Below are 21,547 nucleotides of genomic sequence, written 5' to 3' on the forward strand. Positions count from 1 at the left end.
GTATTTCTAGGTCCGTGTTGTTTCACTGCTACCTGTTGCTAGCTGCTGTTGTTGTTGTTACACCGCAGACCCAGGCACAGACAAAGGTTACCCCAGCAGCCTTCAACACAGGCTGCTCGTAGGCCAAGTGCTGTTGCACATTGAGCGATGTTTTATTTTTAATTCGCCATGTGTAAGCCCCCCCCCACCCCACTGAGCTACCACGTGGCCCTCTCTGTTTCAGTAGCGACCTCCTTGACCCTCGTGAGCGACAGCTCAACGAAGTTGCGTCGCTTGCCGATTGTCGCCGTTGTTTGGAAATTTACTGCGGCGGCGAAATCAATCGACACGGCGGTGGTGTTGATCCGAAACGTCGAGAGGGTGGGGGGGGGAGAGCCGGGGGTGGAGCGCAGGACCTCCGAGATAAATCATCGCGACCACGGGGAAGAGAGAGAGACGCAAATTCCAAATGATGAACTTCTTTCGCACCGTACGTAGCCAACGGTTGCTAATCGGAGGATAGGTGAGTGTGTGGGTGAGTGACTGTGTGAGTAGGTGAGTGACTGTGTGAGTGAGTGACTATGTGAGTGGGTGAGTGACTGCGTGAGTGGGTGAGTGACTGTGTGAGTGGGTGAGTGACTGTGTGAGTGTGTGAGTGACTGTGTGAGTGAGTGAGTGACTATGTGAGTGACTGTGTGAGTGGGCGAGTGACTATGTGAGTGACTGTGTGAGAGGGTGAGTGACTGTGTGAGTGGGTGAGTGACTATGTGAGTGGGTGAGTGACTGTGTGAGTGGGTGAGTGACTATGTGAGTGGGTGCGTGACTGTGTGAGTGTGTGAGTGACTGTGTGAGTGAGTGAGTGACTATGTGAGTGGGTGAGTGACTGTGTGAGGGGGTGAGTGACTGTGTGAGTGGGTGAGTGACTGTGTGAGTGGGTGAGTGATTGTGTGAGTGACTGTGTGAGTGGGTGAGTGACTATGCGAGTGGGTGAGTGACTGTGTGAGTGACTGTGTGACTGTGTGAGTGGGTGAGTGACTATGGGAGTGTGTGAGTGACTATGTGAGTGGCTGAGTGACTGTGTGAGTGTGTGAGTGACTGTGTGAGTGGGTGAGTGACTATGTGAGTGGGTGAGTGACTGTGTGAGTGGGTGAGTGACTATGTGAGTGGGTGAGTGACTGTGTGAGTGGGTGAGTGACTATGTGAGTGGGTGAGTGACTGTGTGAGTGGGTGAGTGACTGTGTGAGTGGGTGAGTGACTGTGTGAGTGGGTGAGTGACTGTGTGAGTGAGTGAGTGACTATGTGAGTGGGTGAGTGACTGTGTGAGTGGGTGAGTGACTGTGTGAGTGGGTGAGTGACTGTGTGAGTGAGTGAGTGAGTGACTATGTGAGTGAGTGAGTGAGTGACTATGTGAGTGGGTGAGTGACTGTGTGAGTGGGTGAGTGACTGTGTGAGTGGGTGAGTGACTGTGTGAGTGAGTGAGTGACTATGTGAGTGGGTGAGTGACTGTGTGAGTGGGTGAATGACTGTGTGAGTGGGTGAGTGACTGTGTGAGTGGGTGAGTGACTATGCGAGTGGGTGAGTGACTGTGTGAGTGACTGTGTGACTGTGTGAGTGGGTGAGTGACTATGGGAGTGGGTGAGTGACTGTGGGAGTGGGTGAGTGACTATGTAAGTGGGTGAGTGGGTGAGTGACTGCGTGAGTGGGTGAGTGACTGTGTGAGTGGGTGACTGTGTGAGTGGGTGAGTGACTGTGTGAGTGGGTGAGCGACTATTTGTGTGGGTGAGTGACTATGTGAGTGGGTGAGTGACTATGCGAGTGGGTGAGTGACTGTGTGAGTGGGTGAGTGATTGTGTGAGTGGGTGAGTGACTATGGGAGTGGGTGAGTGACTGTGTGAGTGTGTGAGTGACTATGTGAGTCTATGTATGTGTGTTGAACTTCTTTCGCACCGTACGTATCCAACCGTTGCTAATCGGAGGATGGGTGAGTGGGTGGGTGAGTGACTGCGTGAGTCCATATATGGAGTGTGCGTTGAACTTCTTTCGCACCGTACGTATCCAACCGTTGCTAATCGGAGGATGGGTGAGTGGGTGGGTGAGTAACTGCGTGAGTCCATATGTAGTAACGCTTATGACTCGTTCACACCGGAGTTGGAGGCACACTTGTTTATTTAACACCACACGTTGTGACATACACACTGAGGGGGTATCGGCCCCCTCACCCGTCTATCTGAGGACACACCTCTAGGCTAACCCTAGCCTGCCTCTGAGTCCTCCTCTAATGGGCTAGGGGAGGCTATCTTGGCCCGACACTGGTCAGTCGGGCCCGGTACCCAGAGTCCAGACCAGCACTGGCTCTGGCTCTGGTACCACGCCACTGGCTCGAGCCTGCGCGGTCCTGATAAGGACGGCGTGCCAGGGGGAGACCAGGGCTCTATCTAGGACGTCTTCCGTCTCCTCTTCTTAGCTAACACAACACTCCCGAGCCCTTCGATACATTCCCCTTTTATACCCAACCCCTCCCTGAGGGGTGGGGCCCCGGGGGATCATAATGACCGAATCGACCCCCCAGGGTGTCTGGCGCGGACGTCGCAGAGGGCACCTGCTCGTGCACTCATGTAGCCCCGCCTACTGTGTTTGTTTACCATAGGCTGCCATGCATGACGGGCTCTCTCTCTAACACCCCTACATCACTCCCCCCCGCATAGCATGCAGCCGTCCCGGCTGCCAACATACAAAAATTTGACAATAAAGGTGCCTTCACCCCCTGACCGCGCGTGTGCCTCACTATTTTTGAACAATAACAGGAACCAGAACAAGAACGCAACAGCAAGATGAGAAAACAACCCGTCGCACCCCCCCCGAATAAATACGAATTGCGTAAAAAAAACAGCCTATATACAATCAGCAGGGAACCCACCACGCACACACAACACACGGTGAAGCCAACATATGTACATCCGAGGAGTGGGGAACACACCACCCACACAACATCCAATGAACACAACAGCTATGTACACATTTTCCGGCCTCACAACAGTTTGCGCATTTTAGCGCGCGTCCTTGCAGCGGGCCCCTCACACGGGGTAACCGCGTGTGGCGGACCATCAGGTGGCAATTGTCCGTCTTGGGGTGAGCATTCATCCGACTCCGCGTGACCCTCGGTATCCGCAGGAGGGGTGATTGGGCGTGAGCCCGTCACTCCTGATGCACCTGAAGGTGGCACAGCCGGCAAGGCATTAGGTGAGAGCGACGGAGACGGACCCAGCGAGTCGGCCGACCCCCCACATGCTTGGCCACGCGCGTGTGAAGTGTGATTGTGTACCGCAGAGAAGGGTTTTAACCTAGAGGGGTGCACGAACCATCGCCGCTTCCCCCACTTGATGCGCACGCACTGCGGTCGTAACACCTCCACCACTTCCACAGGGCCCCGCCACGGCCGCACCAGTTTAGAGGAGGTTGCCAGTGGCACCTGGGGGCAGTGCAGCCATGCCTTGTCCCCCGGCTTCCACTGCAGCATGTGCGCTCGACTCAATCTGAGGCGCTCATTCGCCTTCTGACGGAGGTCAGAGTTTTGCATTGCAGCATCCCGTGCCTCGGTCAATTTGTCCAGATTAAATTTAACGTGGTCAGCCAGATTAGTTTTTCCCTGCGGCACGGGGATCTGCAACTGGGCACGAACAGGCGGGTCTGGTTCTCGGCCGTACATGAGGTAAAAGGGAGAAAACCCCGTAGCTGCATGGGGTGCCATCCGGTACGCCGCCAAGACCCCCTGAATTTGTAGGTCCCAATCCGTTTGCGAGTCCGAAACTTGTTGTGATAACATGGACGTGATGGTGCGATGCAACCGTTCGACCATCCCGTCAGTTTGTGGGTGATATGGGGAGGTCCGAATTTTCTTTGTGCCCAGGAGATCACAGACTTGTCTGAGTAGTTTACCGGAAAAATTTCTGCCCTGGTCGGTCAGCAGCCTCTCCGGAGCACCTTTGTCCAGGACATAACCCTGAACAAAGGCCTCCACGATGGCTGCTGCCGACTGGTTGGCCAGAGGCCAGGCCATAGGCCAGCGTGTAAAATACTCGACACCAGTCAACAAATATCTATTCCCCCTGGGGGTGGCGGGGAATGGTCCCAAAATGTCCAGAGCGACCAGCTCGTTTATCCTGGACACTTTGATCGATTGCAAGGGCGGGTTAGACTCCCGTGCCGGCGGTTTGCGTTGTGCACATCGAGGGCATGATCCCAACAAATCCCCAACATCCCTCGTCATGCCAGGCCAATAAAAATCAAGTTGCAGCAAGGCGAGAGTCTTTTGGGTCCCCAGGTGTAGGAGGCGCTCATGAGCGGCCCATACCACCCTGCCCCGCAACCCAGTAGGGACCACCAGCCGATGTCGACGCGACTTCCCGTCCCAATGCATCAGCAGGCCTTGGCACATTTCCCATGCGTCGGAACCACCTCTTTTTCCCCCCGCCGCACCGCCAACGCGACGTCGCCACCCGAGGAGGGACACATCCTCCATCTGGAGGCGCCCCCAGTCAATGACGGGCAACCCCAACAGGGAATCTTTGCCCTGTTGTTCGATCGAATTAGTAACTACTGTATCGTCGTCGTTGGCGGCCGCCAAGACAGGAACCGATGTGTCCCCTGGAGGTCTGCAACGTCCAGACCCCAGGAGGCATGCACACTCGGAGGTGGTTGGCAAGCGCGACAGAGCGTCCGCGTTGGTGTGGCGAACGCCCTTACGGTATGTGGTTTGGAAATCGTAATCCTGGAGGACCTCCAACCATCGGGACAATTGTCCCGATGGCTGTTGAACCCTCAGGGCGTACTGCAGTGCCGCATGATCTGTGCGGACGGTGAAATGCCGACCGTACAGATATGGGCGATACTGTTGGATGAAATGGACAATTGCCAACAGTTCCCTACGGGTGACACAATATCGTTGCTCCGCTGGAGACAACACCCGACTGCCGTACGCAACCACACGTTCCACGCCGTCAACCACCTGGGAGAGCACGCCCCCAATACCCGTGTTGCTCGCATCGGTGTCGAGCAAGAATGGTTTTGAAAAATCAGGGTAAATCAGGGGAGGAGCGTTTACCAAAGCGTCCCGAAGGGAGCAAAAAGCAGCTTCCTCCTCCTGACCCCAGCAGAACCGAACCCCTTTTGATGTTAAAGCGTGTAGGGGTTTGCTATAGTCGCAAAATTAGCGACGAAGCGTCTATAATACGACGCAAACCCAATAAAACTCCTAACCTCTCCCACTGAGGTGGGAGTCGGCCAGGAGCTTACACACTGCGTTTTGGCGGGATCGGTAGAAATACCTGAGCGTCCCACGATGTGCCCCAAATAACGCACCGACTCGCGTAACAAATGGCATTTTTGGGGCTTAAATTTCAAATTAGCAGCCCGCATCTTTAGGAAAACCGCCCGCAACCTCTGGAGATGTTCATCAAAAGTTTTGCCAAAGACAATAACGTCATCCAAATAAATCAGGCACGACTCCCATTGCAATCCAGCCAAAACCAATTCCATCAACCGCTGGAAAGTTGCCGGCGCTGAGTGTAAGCCCATCGGCAACCGGTTGAATTGAAACAGGCCGTGCGGAGTACGGAAAGCAGTTTTAGGCTTTGAATCATCGTCCAGAGGAAGCTGCCAGAATCCCGAAAGTAAGTCCAATGTGGAGAAGAATCGCGCTCCCGCCAAGGCGTCAAGCGATTCGTCCATCCGTGGGAGCGGGTATGCGTCGGCAACCGTAATTTTGTTAAGGCGCCGAAAGTCAACGCAAAACCGCAACGAACCGTCCTGCTTCTTAACCAGGACGATCGGCGCTCCCCAAGGGCTGTTGGAGGGAGAAATGATGTCGGCGGCTAGCATGTCATCAACAGCCGATTTGACATGGTCCTTTTCGGCGGGACTCAACCGAAAAGGATTCTGGCGTATTGGCGCGCTGTCACCCGTATCAATATGGTGACGCAGCAGATTAGTGCAGCCCAAATCGTATTTATCCCGACTGAAAACGTCGGAAAATTCCCTTAGTAGTGTCTTAAGACGTTGACGCTCTAAATTTGACAGGTCCGTCGATCCCGCACAAAGTGCCTCGAGCCACCCTTCATCGCTGTCCGAATGTGGTCGCGGTGCAGGGACAGCGCCGACATGACTCGCGACGGGTTCCTCACAGGGCACCGGCGTTGCGTGAGCAAGCACGGTCCCCTGTGGGACCACCACCGTCTGCGAGCCCACATTGAGGACCGCGATGAAGGGTTCTCCTTCCCCTCTCACTATGGTCTGGGCCGGGAGTAAATCAGGTCCACTGACCCCGGCCCTAGACGGTCCCAACAGAACCCCTTGAGCCCCAATGCCCTTAGCGAAGGGCCGCCGAAGTTTCAAAGGAATCAACATTTGCGCCCCCGGAGGAACGCGCACCGTTCTATCTACGAACGCCGGCACCGTCGCGAACGCCGTCCGGCTCGTAGCGGGGGATGGCAGAAACGCCATGCGTCGGCCCGATGGGAGCTCAATGCATCCCTGGTCGATTAATATCCTAATCGGCATTTTGGCCAGGAAGTCCGTCCCCAGCAGGCACGGAACCGCCAGCGAGGAGGAAACAAAAATCGGCCCAGACAATTTAATATCCCCGACACAAATTTGGGCACGAATTTGTCCGATGATGCCAAGTGAACCCCCGTTAGCAGCAAAGAATGGCACGTTAACAGGCATCAAAGGACGGTTTTGGGCAGGGAGAATGTTATAAATAAACTCCGAAATAATGGTCGCCGATGCTCCTGTATCGACCAGGATGCGCACCTCGACCCCATCGATGTGGCCCACAACGGCCGACGACCCTGACGACGCGGCTACAACCCGATGGGCCAACACGGACCACTGGCTGGGTTCAATCTGAGTACCCAGAGCGGTGCGTGTTGGTGCCATGGTACGCGATATTGGCCCCCCCTTCGCTGCGGTGTTTGAGTGTGTGACGGGCGTGTGCGTGGGCCAAGCATGAGGGGTGCCGCGACTCGCCGGATTATGATGGTGGAGCTTGTGACGAGGGCCGGCGTCCCGTTGAGGTGTCGTCCTGCGCTGCCCAGGAGAGCGGCACCCCGAGGCGACGTGGCCCCGGATGCCGCAGTTGTAACAGCGTGGAAGCGCTGGTGACGACGATGGATGTTGTAGACGGCTTGAACCGGCCCGGTCCTCCCGTACTCCCGCTCCATGCTGCCGTTGATGGTCGATGGCGCAAACCTCTTCCGCCGGGAGGGTGGCTGCAGCGACGGCACGCCCGCTCGCCGCCTTGCTGGCCTTCCGTCGTTGAGAGGACAGGTTTGCGTGGAGAAGACGGGCCGCTTGGAGGGAGCACATCTCTGCATCGTCCTGTGCGACAATGACGATGTCTAAGTCGTCCGCCAGCAAAAGTATCTTCTCTGTCACCATGGCGTCGACACCCTCGTCATCCATTCGTGGAAAGGCCTCCTTCGCCAGTGCCAGGAGGCTTGTGCGGTACGCCAGGGGCGACTCCTTCGTCCCCCGCTGGCGATCGTAAAAGAGTTGGCGACAGTCCGATGGTGGACCATATACCGCCGACAGCACCTGCATCGCCTTCCGCAGCGTGGAGCGCCTCTCCTTCGAAGCCGATGTTAGAGTGGCGAGGGCGTCGCTGTCGAGAAGTGCTGGCAGCGCGCGGAGAGCCTCGGCGTCTGTCCACTGTGCCATCTCCTGGTGAGCGAGGAAGCGCCGCTGGAAGCCGCCCCAGTCGCCATCCTCGCCCACAAATTCCTTGAGTGGAGGTAGCCGCTGATGTAAGGCAGCGGCTGCAGAGGAAGAACGCACTCCCTCGTCCGCCTCACTCAAGTCAGCGTCGGCACGAACCAGCGATGGCATCGCCGGTCGCACCCGTGGTGACGTTCCGCCCGTTGGTGGTGACGCGGCAGGTACTGTACTCCCGCCGTTGGACGCGATGCTTAGAGCGGCCACGCCCTCAACAGCAGCTGCGGCGATGGCGGGAGTTTCAAAATGTTGCTCCGTGGAAATGGCGGGAAGGCGCTGTGATCGTCGGCTGCCGTTGCCCCGTGGCGGTCCCGCAGCCCCCAGCTGCGTGATGGTGTCGAGCATGGCGGCTGCGGCGTACAGCAGCTCGGTCAGCTTCGCGTGCGCCTCCCTCAGCCCCTCCATCGACGGCTCCCCTTCCTCCAGCTGCTGTGGCGTGGATGCGCCCAGCCCCGGCTGGTCGATGGCATCTTCAGCCGTCTCGGGCCCTCCGACTGCAGTGGTGTCTTCTGCCTCTGGTACCCCGACTCGAGTCGTCCGGCGTGTATCCATGTTCGTACTTTGTTTCACTTCTGACGCCAGATGTAGTAACGCTTATGACTCGTTCACACCGGAGTTGGAGGCACACTTGTTTATTTAACACCACACGTTGTGACATACACACTGAGGGGGTATCGGCCCCCTCACCCGTCTATCTGAGGACACACCTCTAGGCTAACCCTAGCCTGCCTCTGAGTCCTCCTCTAATGGGCTAGGGGAGGCTATCTTGGCCCGACACTGGTCAGTCGGGCCCGGTACCCAGAGTCCAGACCAGCACTGGCTCTGGCTCTGGTACCACGCCACTGGCTCGAGCCTGCGCGGTCCTGATAAGGACGGCGTGCCAGGGGGAGACCAGGGCTCTATCTAGGACGTCTTCCGTCTCCTCTTCTTAGCTAACACAACACTCCCGAGCCCTTCGATACATTCCCCTTTTATACCCAACCCCTCCCTGAGGGGTGGGGCCCCGGGGGATCATAATGACCGAATCGACCCCCCAGGGTGTCTGGCGCGGACGTCGCAGAGGGCACCTGCTCGTGCACTCATGTAGCCCCGCCTACTGTGTTTGTTTACCATAGGCTGCCATGCATGACGGGCTCTCTCTCTAACACCCCTACACATATATGGATTGTGCGTTGAATTTCTTTCGCACCGTACTCAGCCAACCGTTGTCCATCGGAGATGAGAGTAGTTGTCGACGTAGGAGGCTTGACATCGGGAGGTGTGGCGGTTCCAACACCCCCCCCAGCCGCCTTTGTCTCCACCAGCGCTGACGTTTTACACGCACCGCACACATACAAAGACACCCCGTGTAGCCTTTAAATAGCCAGCGACCACCTTTGAAGGGCGGCACGGCACGGAAGTTGCTTGATGGAAAAACAAAAACAATAATCAATCACCACGCACGACCGCCTTTGTCTTCCCACCGGCGATGTTCATTGCACCTGGCGCTCATTTTAAAAGGTTCGAGTTCATGAAACCTATAATTATCAACCTATAATCGCTCACGCAACGCGCACTGGTCAACAAAAAAAACCCATTTTTTTTCTGGCCTGGACTTTTGCAGCTGTTTTAGACTAATTTCAGGGTGCCGATTCCAAATCTGATCTCAGATTTTCTCTATCGCATCTCATTTTCATGCTATCGGCATACCCCATTTTCGTTGATTTTACCCGAAATTAACTCTGTCACTTATGAGTGCAAGTTGTTGCGAGTCAGTGACTGCTTTCGTGTTAAAATACGGTTGCTGTATTTTTAGGAAAGTGTGTTTATAATATCATTTAATGTAGATATGCACATTTATTTAATAATTTTCTTCCGCAGTCTTTATTGAAAATGCAATATTTTATATCTCAAAAACCTGATGTGATAGACAAAAACTGATGCCACATTTGGAATCAGCACCCCCCCCAAAATTACCTTAAAACCGTTGGGAATACCTCATGCCAGGAAAAGTGTGTTGACCAGTGTATAATCTCCCTCGCCGTCGCCTCGACGGATTTGCCTGGGGGGAGCACGACGCCACGGCACGGACCCACCCTTCGCTTCGTGCCGGGTAACGCTCCTGTTCAGGCTGAGCTGACCCACGGGGAAGTCCCGGTTCGGATGTCCGACAGCGATTTTGGACAGAGTGTCGGGGGCAGGCGTCGTTAGAGACTGTGGGGAGGGTGGGGTGGAGTGTCCATCACCACGCCCGGCCGCCTTTGTCTCCCCAGCGGCGATGTTTACACACCGCACCAGGCACTCATTTGAGGCTGAGTCGACCTAGGGGAGGGCCAGGCCCGCAGTTCAGATAATCGTCACTGCTGTTGGTGGCCGCGAGCGGGAATCGAACCCGGGTGGCCGGGTTCGTAGCGCTAACCCCTGCACCACCGCTCGCGTTACAATACAAAGATCCCCCGTGTAGCCTTAACTGGCTGATGGGGCAAGTGGTGTTAGTGAGCGCCTATGAAGGCCGGCACGGTACACGAGGAGGTGGGTGGCCATCACCATGCCCGGTCGCCTTTGTCTCCCCAGTGACGATGTTTACACACCGAGCCAGTCACTCATTTGAGGCTTAGTCGACCTAGAGGAGGCCCAAGACCGGTTCAAATAATCGTCACTGGTGTTGGCTGTGAGCTGGAATTGAACTCGCGTCGCCGGGTTCATAGCGCAGTGCGCTGACCGCTACACTGCCGCTCCACACAAACACACTCACTGACACTTACAGACACTCACTCACACTCACTCACCGACTCACACTCACTCATTCACACACTCATTCACACTCACTCACAGACTCACGCTCACTCACACTCATTCATACACTCACTCACAAACACACACACTAACTGGCACTCACTCACACTCACAGACTCACACTCACTCACACAAACACACTCACTCACTCACAAACACACACACACTCACTGACACTCACTGACACTCACAGACTCACACTCACTCATTTATATTAATTCACACACTCACTCACAAACACACGTACTCACTGACACTCACTCACACTTACAGACTCACACTCACTCACCAATTCACACACTCACTCACAAACACACACTCACTGACACGCACTGACACTTATTAATTCACTCACTCACACTCACTGACACTCACAGACTCACACTCACTCACACTCACCCATTCACACACTCACTCACTCACAAACACACACACTCATTTACACTCACTCACAGACACACTCACCCATTCACACACTCACTCACTCACGAACACACTCACTCACACTCACAGACTCACACTCACTCACACTCACTCACAACGATATCTATGAGCACTATCAAAAAATGATGAAACATACGAATTGGGATTTAAACCTTTCCGGAGGTTACAAGGGAGTCGTGTCAAGATGTTCAAAACACTAAAATAGAAACCTTTTTGCAAGGAATCATAGTACCTCATTAACCCCACATATTCGTGGCAAAGCATACAAACGAACATGCCTCTGATACTGGTAGGAACCTCCTGATTACACCAGCCCACGGGGGATTATTGTGTCCGTCCGTCGTGTAGGGAGGGGCTGGGTGGGGAGGGAGGAGCTGGGTGGGGAGGGGAGGGTGGGGAGGGGCTGGGTGGGGAGGGTGGGGAGGAGCTGGGTGGGGAGGGTGGGGGTGGGAGGGATGGGGCTGGGTGGGGAGGGGCTGGTGGGGAGGGTGGGGCTGGGTGGGGGGTGGGAGGGGTGGGGCTGGGTGGGGAGGGGCTGGTCACCCCGTGGTGCCCTTATAAAACTCAACGTTCAACCTACTCACGCCGGCTTGTGCCCGCCCTCACAGTCGGGCATATGTGCGGAATACACCACGCCGCCGTTGACCCTGCAGGCCATTGACCGAGCAACCCAACGTTCCTACCAGCTCCCTCCGCAGGGATGTGTTTATATTTGATGCATTGTCCTTGAAACTGATTCGTCTACAGCAGAGACAGCAGCAGCCTTCTTCACGCCCTAGTCTGACCACCAGTGTCAGACCAGGGGACGCCAAAAGGCGAACAGTCCGTAGACAGTGCGAGTTTGAGAACATTTATTATTGTTATCTACTATTGATAGCTCGACTCGAGCAGTCACATCTACAGGATACGTGTTTGCAAAAGTCTCAAAAATGATGAAAAATAAGAATTCGCTTTTTTTTTCTTCCGCCTTTGCTCGCAATAAAACAGGGGCGGTACGATCTAATGCCACGGCCACACAGCCCAAAGCTATGCAAGCATCAGCATATTTATAGCTCGGCTAGTAACAGTTACATCTATGGGATGCGTCTTTGACAAGTATGAAAAAATGATGAAAAATAAGAATGAGGTTTGGTATTTTTTTTTGCCTTTCTGGCTCTCACCCAGATACGACACACACACACAGAGAGATATAAAAAAGGCAATTTCACTTTGGAAGAATTGTGAGTTACTTAAACCTCTCGAGCGAACGGCGGAGGCGGACGGCACTGCGATACAAATGTAGTTCAAGGCAGAGGTCGCAAACGGGTTTTGATTCCTTACCCGTGTAGTAACGCTTATGACTCGTTCACACCGGAGTTGGAGGCACACTTGTTTATTTAACACCACACGTTGTGACATACACACTGAGGGGGTATCGGCCCCCTCACCCGTCTATCTGAGGACACACCTCTAGGCTAACCCTAGCCTGCCTCTGAGTCCTCCTCTAATGGGCTAGGGGAGGCTATCTTGGCCCGACACTGGTCAGTCGGGCCCGGTACCCAGAGTCCAGACCAGCACTGGCTCTGGCTCTGGTACCACGCCACTGGCTCGAGCCTGCGCGGTCCTGATAAGGACGGCGTGCCAGGGGGAGACCAGGGCTCTATCTAGGACGTCTTCCGTCTCCTCTTCTTAGCTAACACAACACTCCCGAGCCCCTCGATACATTCCCCTTTTATACCCAACCCCTCCCCGAGGGGTGGGGCCCCGGGGGATCATAATGACCGAATCGACCCCCCAGGGTGTCTGGCGCGGACGTCGCAGAGGGCACCTGCTCGTGCACACATGTAGCCCCGCCTACTGTGTTTGTTTACCATAGGCTGCCATGCATAACGGGCTCTCTGTAACAGCCCTACATCACTCCCCCCCACATAGCATGCAGCCGTCCCGGCTGCCAACATACAAAATTTTACAATAAAGGTGCCTTCACCCCCTGACGTGTGCCTCACTATTTTTGAACCATAACAGGAACCAGAACAAGACACAACAACAAGATGAGAAACAACCCGTCGCACCCCCCCGAATAAATACGAATTCCGTAAAAAAAACAGCTTATATACAACCAGCAGGGAACCCACCCCGCACACACAACAAACGGTGAACCCAACATATGTACATCCGAGGAGCGGGAAACACACCATCCACACAACAGCCAATAAACACAACAGCTATGTACACATTTTCCGGCCTCACAACAGTTTGCGCATTTTAGCGCGCGTCCTTGCAGCGGGCCCCTCACACGGGGTAACCCCGCGTGGCGGACCATCAGGTGGCGACTGTCCGTCTTGAGGTGAGCATTCCTCTGACTCCGCGTGACCCTCGGTATCCGCAGGAGGGGTGATCGGGCGTGAGCCCGTCACTCCTGATGCCCCTGAAGGTGGCACAGCCGGCAAGGCATTAGGTGAGAGCGACAGAGACGGACCCAGCAAGTCGGCCGACCCCCCACACGTTTGGCCACGCGCGTGTGAAGTGGGGTTGTGTACCGCAGCGAAGGGTTTTAATCTGGAGGGGTGCACGAACCATCGCCGCTTCCCCCACTTGATGCGCACGCACTGCGGACGTAACACCTCCACCACTTCCACAGGGCCCCGCCACGGCCGCACAAGTTTAGAGGAGGTTGCCAGTGGCACCTGGGGGCAGTGCAACCATGCCTTGTCCCCCGGCTTCCACTGCAGCATGTGCGCTCGACTCAATCTGAGGCGCTCATTTGCCTTCTGACGGAGGTCAGAGTTTTGCATTGCAGCATCCCGTGCCTCGGTCAATTTGTCCAGATTAAATTTAACGTGGTCAGCCAGATTAGTTTTTCCCTGCGGCACGGGGATCCGCAACTGGGCACGAACAGGCGGGTCTGGTTCTCGGCCGTACATGAGGTAAAAGGGAGAAAACCCCGTAGCCGCATGGGGTGCCATCCGGTACGCCGCCAAGACCCCCTGAATTTGTAGGTCCCAATCCGTTTGCGAGTCCGAAACTTGTTGTGATAACATGGACGAGATGGTGCGATGCAAACGTTCGACCATCCCGTCAGTTTGTGGGTGATATGGGGAGGTCCGAATTTTCTTTGTGCCCAGGAGATCGCAGACTTGTCTGAGTAGTTTACCGGAAAAATTTCTGCCCTGGTCGGTCAGCAGCCTCTCCGGAGCACCTTTGTCCAGGACATAACCCTGAACAAAGGCCTCCACGATGGCTGCTGCCGACTGGTTGGCCAAAGGCCAGGCCATAGGCCAGCGTGTAAAATACTCGACACCCGTCAACAAATATCTATTCCCTCTGGGGGTGGCGGGGAATGGTCCCAAAATGTCCAGAGCGACCAGCTCGTTTATCCTGGACACTTTGATCGATTGCAAGGGCGGGTTAGACTCCCGTGCCGGCGGTTTGCGTTGTGCACATTGAGGGCACGATCCCAACAAATCCCCCACATCCCTCGTCATGCCAGGCCAGTAAAAATCAAGTTGCAGCAAGGCGAGAGTCTTTTGGGTCCCCAGGTGTAGGAGGCGCTCATGAGCGGCCCATACCACCCTACCCCGCAACCCAGTAGGGACAACCAGCCGATGTCGACGTGACTTCCCGTCCCAATGCATTAGCAGACCTTGGCACATTTCCCATGCGTCGGAACCACCTCTTTTTCCCCCCGCCGCACTGCCAACGCGACGTCGCCACCCGAGGAGGGAGACATCCTCCATCTGGAGGCGCCCCCATTCAATGACGGGCAACCCCAACAGGGAATCTTTGCCCTGTTGTTCGATCGAATTAGGAACCATTGCATCGTCGTCGTTGGCGGCCGCCAAGACAGGTACCGATGTGTCCCCTGGAGGCCTGCAACGTCCAGACCCCAGGAGGCATGCACACTCGGAGGTGGTTGGCAAGCGTGACAGAGCGTCCGCGTTGGTGTGGCGAACGCCCTTACGGTATGTGGTTTGGAAATCGTAATCCTGGAGGACCTCCAACCATCGGGACAATTGTCCCGATGGCTGTTGAACCCTCAGGGCGTACTGCAGTGCCGCATGATCTGTGCGGACGGTGAAATGCCGACCGTACAGATATGGGCGATACTGTTGGACGAAATGGACAATTGCCAACAGTTCCCTACGGGTGACACAATACCGTTGCTCCGCTGGAGACAACACCCGACTGCCGTACGCAACCACATGTTCCACGCCGTCAACCACCTGGGAGAGCACGCCCCCAATACCCGTGTTGCTCGCATCGGTGTCGAGCAAGAACGGTTTTGAAAAATCAGGGTAAATCAGGGGAGGAGCGTTTACCAAAGCATCCCGAAGGGAGCAAAAAGCAGCCTCCTCCTCCTGACCCCAGCAAAACCGAACCCCTTTAGATGTTAAAGCATGTAGGGGTTTGGCGATAGTCGCAAAATTAGCGACGAAGCGTCTATAATACGACGCAAACCCAATAAAACTCCTAACCTCTCCCACTGAGGTGGGAGTCGGCCAGGAGCTTACACACTGCGTTTTGGCGGGATCGGTAGAAATACCTGAGCGCCCCACGATGTGCCCCAAATAACGCACCGACTCGCGTAACAAATGGCATTTTTGGGGCTTAAATTTCAAATTAGCAGCCCGCATCTTTAGGAAAACCGCCCGCAACCTCTGGAGATGTTCCTCAAAAGTTTTGCCAAAGACAATGACGTCATCCAAATAAATCAGGCACGACTCCCATTGCAATCCAGCCAAAACCAATTCCATCAACCGCTGGAAAGTTGCCGGCGCTGAGTGTAAGCCCATCGGCAACCGGTTGAATTGAAACAGGCCGTGCGGAGTACGGAAAGCAGTTTTAGGCTTTGAATCATCGTCCAGAGGAAGCTGCCAGAATCCCGAAAGTAAGTCCAATGTGGAGAAGAATCGCGCTCCCGCCAAGGCGTCAAGCGATTCGTCCATCCGTGGGAGCGGGTATGCGTCGGCAACCGTAATTTTATTAAGGCGCCGAAAGTCAACGCAAAACCGCAACGAACCGTCCTGCTTCTTAACCAGGACGATCGGCGCTCCCCAAGGGCTGTTGGAGGGAGAAATTATGTCGGCGGCTAGCATGTCATCAACAGCCGATTTGACATGGTCCTTTTCGGCGGGACTCAACCGAAAAGGATTTTGGCGTATTGGCGCGCTGTCACCCGTATCAATATGGTGACGCAGCAGATGAGTGCAGCCCAAATCGTATTTATCCCGACTGAAAACGTCGGAAAATTCCCTCAGTAGTGTCTTAAGACGTTGGCGCTCTAAATTTGACAGGTCCGTCGATCCCGCGCAAAGCGCCTCGAGCCACCCTTCATCGCTGTCTGAATGTGGTCGCGGTGCAGGGGCAGCGCCGACATGACTCGCGACGGGTTCCTCACAGGGCACCGGCGTTGCGTGAGCAAGCACGGTCCCCTGTGGGACCACCACCGTCTGCGAGCCCACATTGAGGACCGCGATGAAGGGTTCTCCATCCCCTCTCACTATGGTCTGGGCCGGGAGTAAATTAGGTCCACTGACCCCGGCCCTAGACGGTCCCAGCAAAACCCCTTGAGCCCCAATGCCCTTAGCGAAGGGCCGCCGAAGTCTCAAAGGAATTAACATTTGCGCCCCCGGAGGAACGCGCACCGTTCTATCTACGAACGCCGGCACCGTCGCGAACGCCGTCCGGCTCGTAGCGGGGGATGGCAAAAACGCCATGCGTCGGCCCGATGGGAGCTCAATGCATCCCTGGTCGATTAATATCCTAATCGGCATTTTGGCCAGGAAATCCGTCCCCAGCAGGCACGGAACCGCCAGCGAGGAGGAAACAAAAATCGGCCCAGATAATTTAATATCCCCGACACAAATTTGGGCTCGAATTTGTCCGATGATGCCAAGTGAACCCCCGTTAGCAGCAAAGAATGGCACATTAACAGGCATCAAAGGACGGCTCTGGGCAGGGAGAATGTTATAAATCAACTCCGAAATAATGGTCGCCGATGCTCCTGTATCGACCAAGATGCGAACCTCCACCCCATCGATGTGACCCACAACGGCCGACGACCCCGACGACGCGGCTACAACCCGATGGGCCAACACGGACCACTGGCTGGGTTCAATGTGAGTACCCAGAGCGGTGCGTGTTGGTCCCATGGTACGCGATATTGGCCCCCCCTTCGCTGCGGTGTTTAAGTGTGCGACGGGCGTGTGCGTGGGCCAAACGTGAGGGGTGCCGCGACTCGCCGGATTATGATGGTGGAGCTTGTGACGAGGGCCGGCGTCCCGTTGAGGTGTCGTCCCGCGCTGCCGAGGAGAGCGGCACCCCGAGGCGACGTGGCCCCGGATGCCGCAGTTGTAGCAGCGTGGAAGCGCTGGTGGCGACGATGGACGTTGTAGATGGCTTGAACCGGCCCGGTCCCCCCGCGCTCCCGCTCCGTGCTGCCGTCGATGGTTGATGGCGCAAACCTCTTCCGCCGGGAGGGTGGCCGCAGCGACGGCGCGCCCACTCGCCGCCTTGCTGGCCTTCCGTCGTTGAGAGGACAGGTTTGCGTGGAGGAGACGGGCCGCTTGGAGGGAGCACATTTCTGCATCGTCCTGTGCGACAATGACGATGTCTAAGTCGTCCGCCAGCAAAAGTATCTTTTCTGTCACCATGGCGTCGATCCCCTCGTCGTCCATTCGTGGAAAGGCTTCCTTTGCCAGCGCCAGGAGGCTTGTACGGTACGCCAGGGGCGACTCCTTCGTCCCCCGCTGGCGATCGTAAAAGAGTTGACGACAGTCCGATGGTGGCCCATACACAGCGGACAGCACTTGCATCGCCTCCCGCAGCGTGGAACGCCTCTCCTTCGTTGCCGATGTTAGTGTGGCGAGGGCGTCGCTGTCGAGGAGTGCTGGCAGTGCTCGGAGAGCATCGGCGTCTGTCCACTGTGCCATCTCCTGGTGAGCGAGGAAGCGCCGCTGGAAGCCGCCCCAGTCGCCCTCCTCGCCCACAAATTCTTTGAGTGGCGGCAGTCGCTGATGTAAGGCAGCGGCTGCAGAGGACGATCGCGCTCCCTCGTCTCCCTCACTCGACTCAGCGTCGGCCCGAAGCAGCGATGGCATCGCCGGTCGCACCCGTGGTGACGCGGCAGGTACTGTACTCCCGCCGTTGGACGCGATGCTTAGAGCGGCCACGCCCTCAACAGCAGCTGCGGCGATGGCGGGAGTTTCAAAATGTTGCTCCGTTGAAATGGCGGGAAGGCGCTGTGGTCGTTGGCTGCTGTCGCCTCGTGGCGGTCCCGCAGCCCCCAGCCGTGTGATGTTATCGAGCATGGCGGCTGCGGCGTACAGCAGCTCGGCCAGCTTCGCGTGCGCCTGCCTCAGCCCCTCCGTCGACGGCTCCCCTTCCTCCAGCTGCTGTGGCGTGGATGCACCCAGCCCCGGCTGCTCGATGGCATCTTCAGCCGTCTCGGGCTCTCCAACTGCAGCGGTGTCCTCCGCTCCTGGTACTCCGACTCGAGTCGTCCGGCGTGTATCCATGTTCGTACTTTGTTTCACTTCTGACGCCAGATGTAGTAACGCTTATGACTCGTTCACACCGGAGTTGGAGGCACACTTGTTTATTTAACACCACACGTTGTGACATACACACTGAGGGGGTATCGGCCCCCTCACCCGTCTATCTGAGGACACACCTCTAGGCTAACCCTAGCCTGCCTCTGAGTCCTCCTCTAATGGGCTAGGGGAGGCTATCTTGGCCCGACACTGGTCAGTCGGGCCCGGTACCCAGAGTCCAGACCAGCACTGGCTCTGGCTCTGGTACCACGCCACTGGCTCGAGCCTGCGCGGTCCTGATAAGGACGGCGTGCCAGGGGGAGACCAGGGCTCTATCTAGGACGTCTTCCGTCTCCTCTTCTTAGCTAACACAACACTCCCGAGCCCTTCGATACATTCCCCTTTTATACCCAACCCCTCCCTGAGGGGTGGGGCCCCGGGGGATCATAATGACCGAATCGACCCCCCAGGGTGTCTGGCGCGGACGTCGCAGAGGGCACCTGCTCGTGCACTCATGTAGCCCCGCCTACTGTGTTTGTTTACCATAGGCTGCCATGCATAACGGGCTCTCTGTAACAGCCCTACACCCGTACCCATACCCGGCCGCACCAGGGTCGCAAACGGGTACCCGTACCCTACCCAATACCCGGCTACCCGTACCCTGGCCGGGTATCGGGTAGGGTACGGGGACGGGTACCCGATTGCGACCTCTGGGATGAAGCCATGTTGCAGGCGCGGGTGGGTTGATTCTAGGAACTTGAATTGTGAGAAGAGACAAGACGTTGGGAAATGAGTGACAAACGGTGACTCACCAATGACTCACGGTCTACCCGTACCCGTACCCGGCCGCACCAGGGTCGCAAACGGGTACCCGTACCCGGCCGGGTACGGGTAGCCGGGTATCGGGTAGGGTACGGGTATCGGGTACCCGGTTGCGACCTCTGGTTCAAGGACTCAGACTCTGAGGACCGCTGCTGCTGCTGCTGCTGCTTGGGTACAAACTGATCACGCAAACCTTCGATGGACCATCCGTACCATGCCCGGCCGCCTTTGTCTCCCGAGTGACGATGTTTACACACCGAACCAGGCATTCATTTGAGGCTGAGTCGACCTAGGGGAGGGCCCAAGACCGGTTCAAATAATCGTCACTGGTGTTGGCCGTGAGCTGGAATTGAACTCGTATCGCCGGGTTCATAGCGCAGCGTGCTGACCGCTACACTGCCACTCCACACAAACACACTCACTGACACTCACTCACACTTACACTCACAGACTCACACTCACTCACGCATTCACACTCACTCACTCACACTCACTCACAGACTCACACTCACTCACACATTCACACACTCACTGACACTCACTCACACTCACAGACTCACACTCACACTCACTGACACTCACTCACACTCACAGACTCACACTCACTCACACATTCACACTCACTGACACTCACTCACACTTACACTCACAGACTCACACTCACTCACACTCACTGACACTCACTCACACTTACACTCACAGACTCACACTCACTCATTCACACACTCACTCACACTAACTGACACTCACTCACACTCACAGACTCACACTCACTCATTCGTATATTCACTCACTGACACAAAGTCACGTAGAAGGGAAATAATAAAATAATAAAAATATAATAATAATACAATTCTCACGACGTTTCGACTGCAAGCACAAGCAATCATCATTGGGTGTGAAATCCACAGCATGAAAATTTGAAAAAAAAAATTCAAATTTGTATTGTTTCATATTTTTTATTTTATTATTTCCCTTCTACGTGACTTCACCGAAAGAACCAAGAATATCAAATGTGATGTTAATAGCTTCAACATGTTCGCCGTCGTTGTCCAGGTGGTGTTTGCGAATTCTCAGAAGTGTTCACATTTTTTTGAAGCATCCTGCACACAGGGTTGTTTAAAAAGATGGACCCAATTTCAAAGCAGTATATTTCACGATGGCAACGTGTTACAATTGCACGAAAAGTTACAAACGGTTTAATGCGTTATCAAGTTTTACTAACCATTTTATAAATACTCTGTGTGCCCTCCACCTGCTGTAAGGACAACATCGAGACGATAGTTGAATTCGTCCCAAACGCCTCTCAAGAGAATGACTTTCACTGAAGCCACCGCTGCCGTGATTATGTGTTTGAGGTCATCCAAATCAGTCGCTAATGATGGCACAAAAATACCACAGTCTTTTGTGCCACAGTGCTTTTTGACATTGGCGGATCGCTGCCAAACCGCCGTTGAAACGCACGCTTGCACAGCAATTACGGACTCAGTCTTGCTGAACTGCAGAACGCAAAACGCCCCTTGTGTCAAGGGGTCGCCATCGTGCGAATGAATTAAAAGTTTGTGCGCTGGGAGAGGCATCTTGCGGTGATCATTGTGAAAATTCTAGATTTGAAGCTTTCGTGACTGCAAGGATTCATACTGTTAGGTTTTTTCGGTAAAGTCACCGTGTAGGTAAAAAAATAAAATTAAAAGTCAACACAAGTCTCCGTCATCATCACCTGATGACGGAGACTTTCTTCACCTGAGGACGGCTGATTGCGTTGTGGCCGAAACGTCGTGAGAATTGTTTCATTTTGTTATGTTTTATTTTTTATTATTTTATTACTTCCCTTCTACGTGACTTTACCGAAAAAAACCAAGAAGACGGAGACTTGTGTTGACTCCGAAACGTCGTGATTTATTATTTTATTTTATTTCCATTATTACTTTTATTAACTTTTAATTTCATTTTTTTACGGTCAGGAGTCGAACTTGGATGGCGCAGAGAAGTGACCGGGCGCAGTTGGCTTGTTTTTGTTTTTTTGCGTTGGCCTTTGATGAAAATACAAATCCCGGGGCAATCCCCGTCGCATGCGAAACGTCGCAGTCGACGAGATGAGTCGGATTTTGCGGCGCTGTGTATTAGTTTATAGGCGGCGGGGGTCTGTCACCGTTTTACGCGCTTAAGTGCCGCAATTTATCTCTCTCTTTCTCTCCTCCTCCTTCTTTTATAAACTTTCATTACCGCTAAGGCGCCGTGCAAATGGG

General features: G+C 55.1%; 1 protein-coding gene across 1 annotated transcript; it reads right to left on the reverse strand.

The window, feature by feature from the left end:
* Positions 1–12,484: 12,484 nt before the first annotated feature.
* Positions 12,485–17,533, reverse strand: LOC144950347 (uncharacterized). Its single transcript, XM_078880464.1, has 2 exons — positions 17,187–17,533; positions 12,485–13,372 (listed from the first exon to the last, which is right to left on the reverse strand). The coding sequence occupies exons 1-2, from the start codon at positions 17,531–17,533 to the stop codon at positions 13,267–13,269; spliced, it is 453 nt and encodes a 150-aa protein (XP_078736590.1). The 3' UTR covers positions 12,485–13,266.
* Positions 17,534–21,547: the final 4,014 nt, after the last annotated feature.

This window comes from Lampetra fluviatilis, chromosome 57, assembly GCF_964198595.1.
Source record: "Lampetra fluviatilis chromosome 57, kcLamFluv1.1, whole genome shotgun sequence".
In the NCBI taxonomy this organism is placed as follows: Eukaryota; Metazoa; Chordata; class Hyperoartia; order Petromyzontiformes; family Petromyzontidae; genus Lampetra; species Lampetra fluviatilis.